Source organism: Lathyrus oleraceus, chromosome 4 (assembly GCF_024323335.1).
Source record: "Lathyrus oleraceus cultivar Zhongwan6 chromosome 4, CAAS_Psat_ZW6_1.0, whole genome shotgun sequence".
In the NCBI taxonomy this organism is placed as follows: Eukaryota; Viridiplantae; Streptophyta; class Magnoliopsida; order Fabales; family Fabaceae; genus Lathyrus; species Lathyrus oleraceus.
In genome coordinates this window covers 484,509,424-484,521,042 of record NC_066582.1, presented here as the reverse complement: position 1 = coordinate 484,521,042, position 11,619 = coordinate 484,509,424, and the positions used below count along the sequence as shown (strand labels likewise).

At 37.5% G+C, this 11,619-nt stretch overlaps 1 protein-coding gene across 1 annotated transcript; it reads left to right on the top strand.

Moving 5' to 3' along the window:
* Positions 1-10,476: 10,476 nt before the first annotated feature.
* On the top strand, positions 10,477-11,619 carry LOC127138114 (uncharacterized mitochondrial protein AtMg00810-like). The gene has a single exon (XM_051064515.1). The coding sequence runs from the start codon at positions 10,477-10,479 to the stop codon at positions 11,617-11,619; it is 1,143 nt and encodes a 380-aa protein (XP_050920472.1).

Below are 11,619 nucleotides of genomic sequence, written 5' to 3'. Positions count from 1 at the left end.
GTTTTAGCTTATAAATAGGGTGACAATCATTGTAACTTTTATCATGTTTTGTAGCCGTCATTCTCTTAATAGAATATTTCCATTCATTCTACCTTTGCACCAACAATTGGTATCTAGAGCTCCGATTCGGATTCATTGGGAAACACGGGAAACACGAGTGAACGTGAGGTCTTGTGTGTTTGATTTTGATTCTTAGATTCGTGTTGAATCTTGAACAAAATCTGATCAGAATTTTAATTCTGTGGGTTGGGAAACACTGTGTGAGAAATCTGAGTGTACTGTGCAAGGTAGAAAGATGAACGAAAACGGCAACATGAACACCAAACTTCCAGTATTTGACGGTAAAAACTGGAATCGTTGGATGATCCAAATGCGTGTACTGTTCGGTGCTTAAGATGTTCTAGATCTTGTCACTGATGGTTATGTTCCGGTGCAGCAGATGCGATGGATGAACAGAAAAACGCGCAGAAGGAAGTAAGGAAGAAGGATCAGAAAGCATTGTTCTTCATTCATCAATGTGTTGATGTAAATGTGTTTGAGAAGATTGCAGATTCAACGACAGCAAAGGCTGCGTGGGACACACTGGTTAGATGTTATGGTGGTGACGCATCAGTGAAGAAGGTGAAGCTTCAGTCCTTGAGAAAGCAATATGAGAATCTCAACATGAAGAATAATGAGAAAGTTTCTGAATACATCTCCAGAGTGATTCTGATCACTAATGAGATGAAAGCGTGTGGAGAAACTCTTTCTGAAGAAACAATCATGGAGAAGGTATTGAGATCCCTTACCTCTCAATTTGATTACATTGTGGTAGCAATAGAACATTCTAAAGATCTGAGCACCATGAGAATTGAAGAGCTACAGAGCAGTCTAGAAGCGCAAGAGTTGCGTTTGACTGAGAGAACTTCTGAAAGGGAAGTAGAGCAGCAGGCTCTGAAAGCAACTTCTGATAGGAGGTATCAGAAGCAGTCAGAAGCCAGGAGAAGATCTGATGGTGGTCAGAAGTCAGAAAGCTCAACCTCTGATAGACAAAAGAATGCTCAGAAGGGAAAAGAGAAGTATGACAAGAAGAAAATCCAATGTTACTGCTGTAAGAAGTTTGGCTCACTTTGCTAGAGACTGTTGGTCAAACAAGGAGAGAAAATCAGAAGAAGCAAATATAGCCAGAAGTTCTGATGACGAATCTGTGCTATTGATGGCCTCTGAATCTGATGATATGGATCTGATAGACTGGTGGTATATGGACACTGGCTGTTCAAATCATCTTACTGGAAACAAGAAATGGCTGGTTGACTTTGACTCTGAAAAGAGGACAAAGATCAGATGTGCTGATGACAAATATCTTAATGCAAAAGGTATGGGAAATGTCAGAGTGATTCTGAACAATGGGAAAACAGCATTGATTCAGAACGTGTGGTATGTACCTGGCATCAGAAGCAATCTGATGAGTGTGGGACAATTAATTGAGAAAGGTTTTTCAGTTACCATGAAGGATAATCTTCTAAAGCTGTATGACTGCAATCAGAAGTTGATTATGGAGTCAGAACAGGGAAGGAATAGAACATTCAAGGTGAATGTCAGAACTGCAGACTCAGAATGTCTTAGTGCAACAAGTGCTGAGAAGGAGAGTGAGCTGTGGCACAGAAGATTTGGTCATTTGAATTTCACAAGCTTAAAACATCTGAATTCAAAGAAGTTGGTACATGGAATTCCTGCAATTAAGAAGCCTGAAAAGTCATCCAAAGTTTTCATGGAAGGGAAACAACCATGATTGCCATTTGCGTCAGAAACTACTCCAAGAGCAAAACATGCCTTGGGAGTTGTACATTCTAATGTGTGTGGTCCATTTCCAGTAGCATCAATTGGAGGGAATAAATACTTTGTGTTATTTGTTGATGAATTCACAAGAATGACATGGGTATCCCTTATTAAGTTTAAACACGAGGTGTTTGATGAATTCAAGAAGTTCAGAATGAAGGCTGAAAACCAGAGTGGTCAGAAGTTGAAGATTCTTAGAACTGACGGTGGAGGTGAGTATAACTCCAAAGAGTTCCAGAAGTTCTGTGAGGAGAATGGAATTGAGCATGAGGTTACTGCTCCTTATACCCCTCAACACAATGGTCTTGCTGAAAGAAGAAACCACATTTTGCTTGATATGGTGAGAAGCATGCTAAAGGAGAAGAAGCTTCCTCAGAAGCTCTGGGGAGAGGCTGTTGTCACTGTAACGTATGTACTCAACCGATGTCCTACGAAGAAGTTGAAGGAAATAGTTCCAATACAGAAGTGGACTGGAGATAAGCAAAGTGTTAGTCATCTGAAGGTGTTTGGTTCTGTTTGCTATAAACATGTTCCAGAAGGCAGAAGACAGAAGTTGGATGATAGAAGCAAAATGATGATTCTGATAGGGTACCACAGTACATGTGCATACAAGCTCTATTGTCCAGAAACCAATAAAATTGAATTCAGCAGAGATGTGATTGTGAAGGAATCAGAAGTTTGGAATTGGGATAAGTCTCAATCTGATTCTGATGTTAGAACTTCTGAAGAAAGGTCAGAGTTAAGAATTTCTGAAGTTGGAGTAAACTCTGACGTTGATTCTGATTCTGATAGTGATTCTGACTCTGGAGAAGACTCAGAAGATGAAGGTGACTCTGATGATCCAGACTCTGATGACCCAGACTCTGATGGTAATCCAGATTCTGGTGGCAATTCAGACTCTGGAAATATGCCAGACCCTGAAGATGATCAAAGCTCTGGAGGAAGTCAACCATCTGAAGCTAGAAACTCTGAAGCTCAAGACTCTGAACAAGTTCAAAGACCACAAAGAATCAGAAACATCCCCAGAAGATATGCAGAATTTGACATGCTGCAAGACACTGAAGTAGACTCTGAAGGAGAAGTTATTTAGTGTGCCATGTTAGTAGACTCTGAACCCATAAATACAGAAGAGGCTCTTAAGCAGAAGCTCTGGCTGAAGGCCATGAAAGAAGAACTTGATGCTATATAGAGAAACAAGACTTGGAAGCTGACAGAACTTCCAAAAGACAAGAAAGTCATCAGCGTCAGATGGGTTTTCAGGCAGAAGTTAAAGCCAGATGGTTCAATTGGCAAACATAAAGCAAGGTTGGTAGCCAGAGGATTTCTACAGAAACCTGGGCTGGATTACTCTGAAGTGTTTGCACCTGTAGCAAGACATGAAACAATCAGAATGGTGATTGCAATAGCTGCTAACAGGAATTGGCCTCTGATGCATTTAGATGTAAAATCTGCATTTCTGAACGGTCCATTAGAAGAAGAAGTTTACGTGTCACAACCTCCTGGATTTGTGAAAAAGAATCAGGAAGGGATGGTGTACAAATTATACAAAGCTCTATATGGATTGAAACAAGCGCCCAGAGCTTGGAATCAGAAGATTGATTCATTTTTCAAGAAGCAAGGCTTTCAGAAATGTGAGATGGAGTACGGTGTCTATGTTCAGCATACTTCTGAAGGAAATATGACTCTGGTATGTTTATATGTTGATGATATACTGCTGACTGGAAGTTCTGAACAGGAGATAGCCAAGTTCAAGAAAGTTCTGATGAATGAATTCGAAATGACTGATCTAGGCAAAATGACATACTTTCTAGGGATGGAATTCAGATACTCTGAGAAAGGTATTATTTTGCATCAGCTCAAGTATGAATTAGAACTTCTGAAGAGATTTAATCTGAAGAATTGTAAGATTGCTGTCACACCTTCTGATACAAATCAGAAACTAGATTCTGACTCTGATGGAAAGGATGTGGACGCTACAACCTTCAAACAGTTAGTTGGTTCTCTGAGGTATTTGTGCAATACCAGACCTGATATTTGTTATTCAGTTGGGATGGTTAGTAGGTTCATGAGTAAACCTAAGTGGTCCCATTACTAAGCTGCTGTCAGGATTCTGAGGTATATCAAGGGAACTCTGAAGTATGGAGTATTATTTCCTTCTGGGAGAAAGGATGAGTCAGAACTTCTGAGTTATTCAGATTCTGATTGGTGTGGAGACAGAGTTGACAGAAGAAGTACGTCTGAGTACTTATTCAAATTTCTGGGAGGTCCCATTTCTTGGTGTTCCAAGAAGCAACCTGTTGTGGCGTTGTCAACTTGTGAAGCTGAATACATTGCAGGTGCTGTTACTGCATGCCAAGCTGTGTGGATTCTGAATCTATTGCAGGATCTGAAGATTAAAGTAAACAAACCTCTGAAGCTGATAATTGACAACAAGTCTGCAATCAATCTTGCCAGAAACCCAGTGTTGCATGGGAGAAGCAAGCACATTGAGACCAAGTATCATTTTCTGAGACATCAAATTCAGAGGGGAGTGTTAGAAGTTGTACACTGCAGCACTCAGAAACAGTTGGCAGATGTTCTGACGAAAGCTATCAAGACTGATCAATTTCTCAGATTAAGGGATGGAATTGGTGTTACAAGTTTTGATGGAATATGAATTAAGGGATGGTATTAGAAATAATTCATATTTATTAATTGTACTATTTTCTTAGCCCCTAAGTTTGTTAGAGGGTATTTTAGTATTTTATCCTATTCTAGTAACCCTAGTTTTAGCTTATAAATAGGGTGACAATCATTGTAACTTTTATCATGTTTTGTAGCCGTTATTCTCTTAATAGAATATTTCCATTCATTCTACCTTTGCACCAACATCAACATCACCGATAATAAGTGCAGCTACCTCAGAAACAGTCGATTGGTTATAAATTCTTCCATCTCTTGATTTATAAGATATTAACTTCAACATCATATCAGGTGCATGACAATCTTTTAGTCTATCTGCTGCCATTCTAAAAGACTTAGCGTGTGTGTTGAACTCATCCAGCATAAGTTTCAATCTAGTAACAGTTTTTGGAATAATATTGGAGTTGTTACTGCATGTTATAATAAAACAATTAGTATAATATATTGATACATAATAACATTTAATAATATGGAATACAAAATAAGGAACCTCTAAAATGATATAAGGCTAAATAAGATTCGAATCATTAACCTGTTCCTTCAATCTTATGTTGAATCTCATTCTCAGTGTCGTAAATGTGTCGTAAATGTATAGCTGAACAAACCTTGGTGAATGTCCAGGAAAAGGTAGCATGCTCCCAATTCTATGGTAAGACTGTCCATGTATTCTTATGTTAGGTGGTCCTCTTCCCGTTTGAAATCTATTGTCAATCTTCATTCTCAGAGACGTAAAAGCAAACATAATGTTGTACAATCTGCAATACTTCTAATAATTTTGACATTATGCTTCATTATTATCAAACAACAGATGTTTGAGCAACAATGGTGGTGTTTTTAAAATCGGCAACACAACTTTACCATTTCCACAACATAGTTGGAACTTAGGAACTACACTATGTTTTCGTTTGTCAGTCCTTTATTGATACCACTTAAGTGTTCCAAATTGTGTGCATTCAATCACAGGATCACCAGTATCTGAATAACCTATTTAAATAAAATGACTTTGAGTAATTGCTTCATAGTAAATAATACAATGATATTTAACAGTAACGGTATAACATATTTGCAGTGAAGTGAAAGTCGTTTATGATGAATGCCAAGTTGATATGTAAATTATACTTAATGAAGGTTTAAAATTAGTTATAATGATATGTACCTATATTGTCACTATCCAGCAAAGTAGAATTGGGATCATATTCTTCTTCATCATCAAAACTTGAACTTGTGTCATAGTTTGCATCTTTATTTTGGAACTCACAGGAATTGACGCTTAGTGAATCATTTGTTAAGTTTTCATCACCAGAATTTATATTCTCAATGTTACCATTCGGAGTAGTAGTGAATGTTGCAGATCCTTGTATAGGCACATTGCTTGTTGATGAAGAAGCATTATTATGATTCTCATTTGCAAAATGATTGAAGAGATTGACATCCATAAATTGAATAACACTCACATTCAATTGTTTTTTAGATGGAAGAACCGATTCAATTGGATGTGTATGAATATTCTTGTTTCTTTCATTAGACCATGATGAAGTTATATCAATTAGTGGTGTTTTGATATGAAAACTGGATGGAGAATTGGTTCTTTCACAACCTCCATTGTTATTGATAATGTTCTCACCAAGTTTGTATCTGTGTGACATTTTTTCTTGCATCATTATTTTCCTTCTCTGTTTTATTGATGTTGCAAGTTGTTTTGTGGATAAATATTCAAAACTCATCATTGTATTTGAGAAGATTATTGCAGATCCTTGTGTTGGCATATTACTTGTTGATGAAAAAGAATTATGATGATTCTCATATACAAACTGATTAAAGAGATTGACAGACATAGATTGAATAACACTAACATTCAATCTTTTTTTAGATGGAAGAACCAATCCAATTGGTTGTGTATGGGCATTTTGGTTTCTTTCATTAAGCACTGCAGAAATTATATCAGATAGTGGTGTGTTGATATGGATGACATATCATCCCTTACTTCACACATGCAACAATGGTTTATATAAAATTATATTGATATGTTGATTAACCAACATGCTTGGTAACATCCAACTGACAGAAATTGAAACAGATAACAATAAGCAACTATAAGCATGATAAACCATTAAAATGATATAAAGATTAAAGGTATTTAGTTAATGGAAGCAATGAACTTGTTTTCAAAATAGGTACTTTGGGTCTAAATTTACAAAACCAAAACTTGACATAAGCAATCAACTTCTTTTAATGAAAAGTTATGGCTAACTAAATAACTTTAAATATATGGCTAACTAAAGATTCCAGTAGGATTTGTGGATTTATTTTTCTTTTTTGATGTCTTTCATTGATTTGGTAGAGGACAGTTGAATACTTTCAAGATCTTCTACTGCATCTGGTGAAGATCGATTCGACGGAGTCAGACCTGCATTTTCAAGAGCATGATCATAATTTGTAGATGCAAAGTGTGAATAGGAATTAGTTTATTCATAGATTAAGGATTTGTTCCTAGAATAAGGGAAACAAATCAGTGTGAATAGGAATTAGTTTATTCATAGGGTTTGTTCCTAGAATAAGGGAAACAAATCAGAAATTAATTTGTTCTCATTAAATGTAATTAATTAGTGTAATTACTTGTATAACCCTGTAATCTCTATATATACCAGAAATAATAATGAGAGAGGTATCAAATCTATTTTCCTGACATGGTATCAGCCTCGCGATCAAACTTGTGATTTTTTTGGTTCTGATCGAGTTTTGTTGTTCATCGTTTATTGGTCTCTGGTCGATCAACGTGGAATTTGTTTCGCGGAGATTTCATCGTGATTCTAGGGTTAGGGCTTCGGTTTGTTTTGCGATTCTTTTCCCAAATCGTGATTCTCGGTCGTGTTTGGTTTTTTTTTTCGGTTGCAATTTTGAATTTTTTTGTTCTTGGATGTTCTTGGTTTGAGATTCTTGATCGTGATTATCTTTTGATTCTGCCGCTTCTTCAAAATCGCATTTGCTTTGTTTGTGGATTGTGGATTGTTTGGTTCGTGGATTATCTTGGTTTTCTTCTTGTTGCACTATTTGTGGATTGTGGACACTATACTGTTCGTGGAGTATTTGGTTTGTTTACTGTTGCTGGATTATTATTATAATCATAATAATTATTATAATAAGAATTATTATTATTATAATTTATCAATTATTGAGGTTGAATCTTGTTGCATACTAACTTAGATGGCTTCCAAAAAAGAAAGAGATGATTTTTGTGTCCGTTTTACCGGCAAAAGTTATTCGGCATGGGAATTTCAATTTAAGATGTATGTTAGATGAAAGGGATTATGGAGTCACTTAGATGATGTTTCTAAGGCACCGACGGAGAAAACTGCTTTAGATGTGTGGGAAACTAAAGATGCTCAAATCATCACTTGGATTCTCAACAGTATTGATCCTCAGATGATCAATAATTTGCACTCTTTTTCAACTGCTCAAGAAATGTGGAATTATTTGAAGCGCATTTATAACCAGGACAATTCGGCAAAACGGTTTCAGTTAGAGCTAGACATAGCCAACTATAAACAAGGTGACTTGTCTATTCAAGAATACTATTCTGGTTTTCTAAATCTCTGGACAGAACATTCCGCTATTATACACGCTAAGGTTCCCAAGACCTCCCTCGCGGCTGTTCAAGAAGTTTACAACACCAGTGGGCGAGATCAATTTCTCATGAAACTTCGTTCAGAATTTGAGGTTGTCAGAGGTGCTTTGCTAAATAGGAATCCTGTTCCTTCTTTGGATACTTGTGTTGGTGAACTTCTCAGGGAAGAACAACGTCTGATTACTCAAGGAGTTATGTCTCATGATGCTGTCAGTTCTGAACCCGTGGCAATTGCATATGCTGCTCAGAGCAGAGGAAAGGGTCGTGATATGCGACAAGTCCAATGTTTTTCTTGCAAACAATTTGGACATATTGCTCGCAACTGCAATAAGAAGTTTTGCAACTATTGCAAACAACATGGTCATATCATCTCTGACTATCCCACGCGTCCTCCCCGACCAGCACAACGTCCAACCCAAGCATTCCATGCCACTACCAACTCTACAGTTGGTCCTCTCAGTACGGGTGCATCTAATGGCGGTGTTATACAACCTGAAATGATTCAACAAATGGTACATTCTGCTCTTTCAGCCTTGGGAATTCAGGGTAAGTCTTCTAATGTTTCTCAACCATGGTTTCTTGATTCTGGCGCATCCAATCACATGACGGGCTCCTCTGAATACTTGCACAATTTACATTCTTATAATGGAAATCAGCAAATTCAAATTGCTGATGGTAATAAACTCACTATCACTGATGTTGGTGACATAAACTCTAACTTTCGTGACGTGCTTGTATCACCCGGACTTGCTTCCAACTTATTGTCAGTAGGTCAATTGGTGGATAACAATTATAATGTTAATTTTTCTCGTGTTGGTTGTCTTGTGCAGGAGCAAGTGTCGGGGAAGGTGATCGCGAAGGGGCCTAAAGTGGGAAGATTGTTTCCGCTCCAGTTTAGCTCTAGTCATTTATCTTTTGCTAGTAATAGTGTTTTGAACTCTTATGAGGATTGGCATAGAAAATTGGGTCATCCAAATTCTGTTGTTTTATCTCATTTATTTAAAACTGGTTTGTTGGGAAATAAACATGTTTGTACTACTTCTATTTCATGTTCTGTTTGCAAATTGGCTAAAAGTAAAACACTTCCTTTTCCATCAGGTGCTCATCGTGCCTCCACTTGTTTTGAGATGATTCATAGTGATGTGTGGGGAATGTCTCCTGCAGCATCTCATGCTCACTATAAATATTTTGTCACATTTATTGATGACTACAGTCGTTTTACTTGGATATATTTTCTTCAATCTAAGTCTGAAGTGTTTTTTATGTTTCAGAAGTTTTTGACATATGTTGAAACTCAATTTCAAGCAAGTGTGAAAAAATTTCAATCTGACTCTGGAGGTGAGTATATGTCTCATGAGTTTCAGGAGTACCTTCAACAAAAAGGGATCTTATCTCAACGATCTTGTCCCAATACCCCCCAACAAAACGGGATGGAAGGGCGAAAGAATCGTCATTTGCTTGATGTAACGCGCACTTTACTTCTTCAAGCTTCAGTGCCATCCCGATTTTGGATAGAGGCTCTTTCCACAGCCGTATTCTTGATCAATCGTCTTCCTTCTACGGTTATTGATTTTGATTCTCCTTTCTTTCGTCTTTTTAAAACTCAGCCTAATTATAGTTATTTACATACTTTTTGATGTGTGTGTTTTGTTCACTTACCTCAGTTTGAACGAAATAAGCTTGGAGCACAGTCTGTTCAATGTGAATTTATGGGGTATAGCAACTCTCATAAGGGTTTTGTGTGTTATGATGTGTCTAATCACCGCTTTCGAGTTTCTAGGAATGTTACATTTTTTGATAATCAATTTATGTTTCATTCTCTTTCTCCTATCACAAATGAAATTGCTATTCTTCCTAATTTTTCTGTTATTCCCCTATCTATAGAACGTTACAAACCAGGAATCACATATGTCAGACAACGCAGAAAACAGGTTCCCACTGTCCCTCTCGACACAAATCCGCCACCTGATCCTGAATCGGTCAAACAACGACGTTCTAGTTGAATATCTAAAGCACCAGATAGATATTCACCAGACAGGTATGATTCCTTACATACTTCTCTGACCGCCTCACTGTCTAGCATATTTATTCCTACTTGTTATGCACAGGCTGTTAAAGATGTGAGCTGGATAAAAGCAATGAATGAGGAACTTCAGGCTCTTCAAGAGAATTTTACATGGGATATTGTCTCTTGTCCCCCTGATATCAAACCCATAGGTTGCAAATGGGTGTATTATGTGAAACTGAATTCTGATGGGTCTCTCAATCGTTTCAAGGCTCGATTGGTTGCCTTAGGAAATAAGTAGGAATATGGAATTGATTATGATGAGACATTTGCACCGGTTGCCAAAATGATATATGTTCGTACAATACTCTCCATAGATGCTTCTAACGGGTGGTCTCTTCATCAAATGGATGTGAAAAATGCTTTTCTTCATGGTGACCTGACGGAAGATATTTATATGACTCCTCCTCAAGGTTTATTTTTGTCATCTAAGGGTGTGTGCAAGCTCAAACGCTCCTTATATGGTTTGAAACAAGCGCCTAGAGCATGGTATGAAAAATTCCGCTCAACTCTACTTGGGTTCTCCTTTACTCAGAGTCAATATGATTCTTCTCTATTTATTCATAGAACTTCTACTGGAATTGTCCTACTTCTTCTGTATGTTGATGATATGATTATTACTGGTTCTGATCATGCTTCGATTCAAAGCCTTAAACAACAGTTACAAGCATCGTTTCATATGAAAGATCTTGGTAATTTGCATTACTTTCTTGGTCTTGAGGTTCATTCTACATCCAAGGGCATATTCCTCCATCAACACAAGTATGCCACAGATTTTATTTCTATGGCCGGTCTACAATCGGCTAATCCAGTGGATACTCCTCTTGAGGTTAATGTTAAATATCATCATGATGATGGTGATCTCTTGCCTGATCCCTTATTGTATCGTCAACTTGTGGGTAGTCTTAATTGCCTGACTATTACTCGCTCTGACATATCTTTTGTTGTTCAACAAGTAAGTCAATTCATGCACTCTCCTCGTCATCTTCACTTGGAAGCAGTTCGTCGCATGATTCGCTACCTGAAGGGAAGCTCTCATCGTGGTTTATTCTTTCCCACTGGAATTTATCCTAAACTGAGTGCTTATAGTGATGCCGATTGGGCAGGATGTCTTGATACTCGGCGGTCTGTCACTGGTTGGTGCATGTTTCTTGGCTCTTCATTGATATCATGGAAAAGTAAGAAACAAACGAGAGTCTCTAAATCTTCTACTGAATCTGAGTACCGTGCCATGTCTGCTGCCTGTTCTGAAATAATTTGGCTTCGTGGTCTTTTGGCTGAACTTGGATTTCCTCAAACAAAGCAAACTTCACTTTATACGGACAATACAAGTGTCATCCAAATCGTGGCGAATCCTGTTTTTCATGAACGCACCAAACATATCGAAGTTGATTGTCATTCGATCCGTGACCATATGATGACAGACTAA

Coding starts and splice junctions, on each gene's coding strand:
- LOC127138114 (XM_051064515.1), top strand. CDS start 10,477: ATGATATATGTTCGTACAATACTCTCCATAGATGCTTCTAACGGGTGG.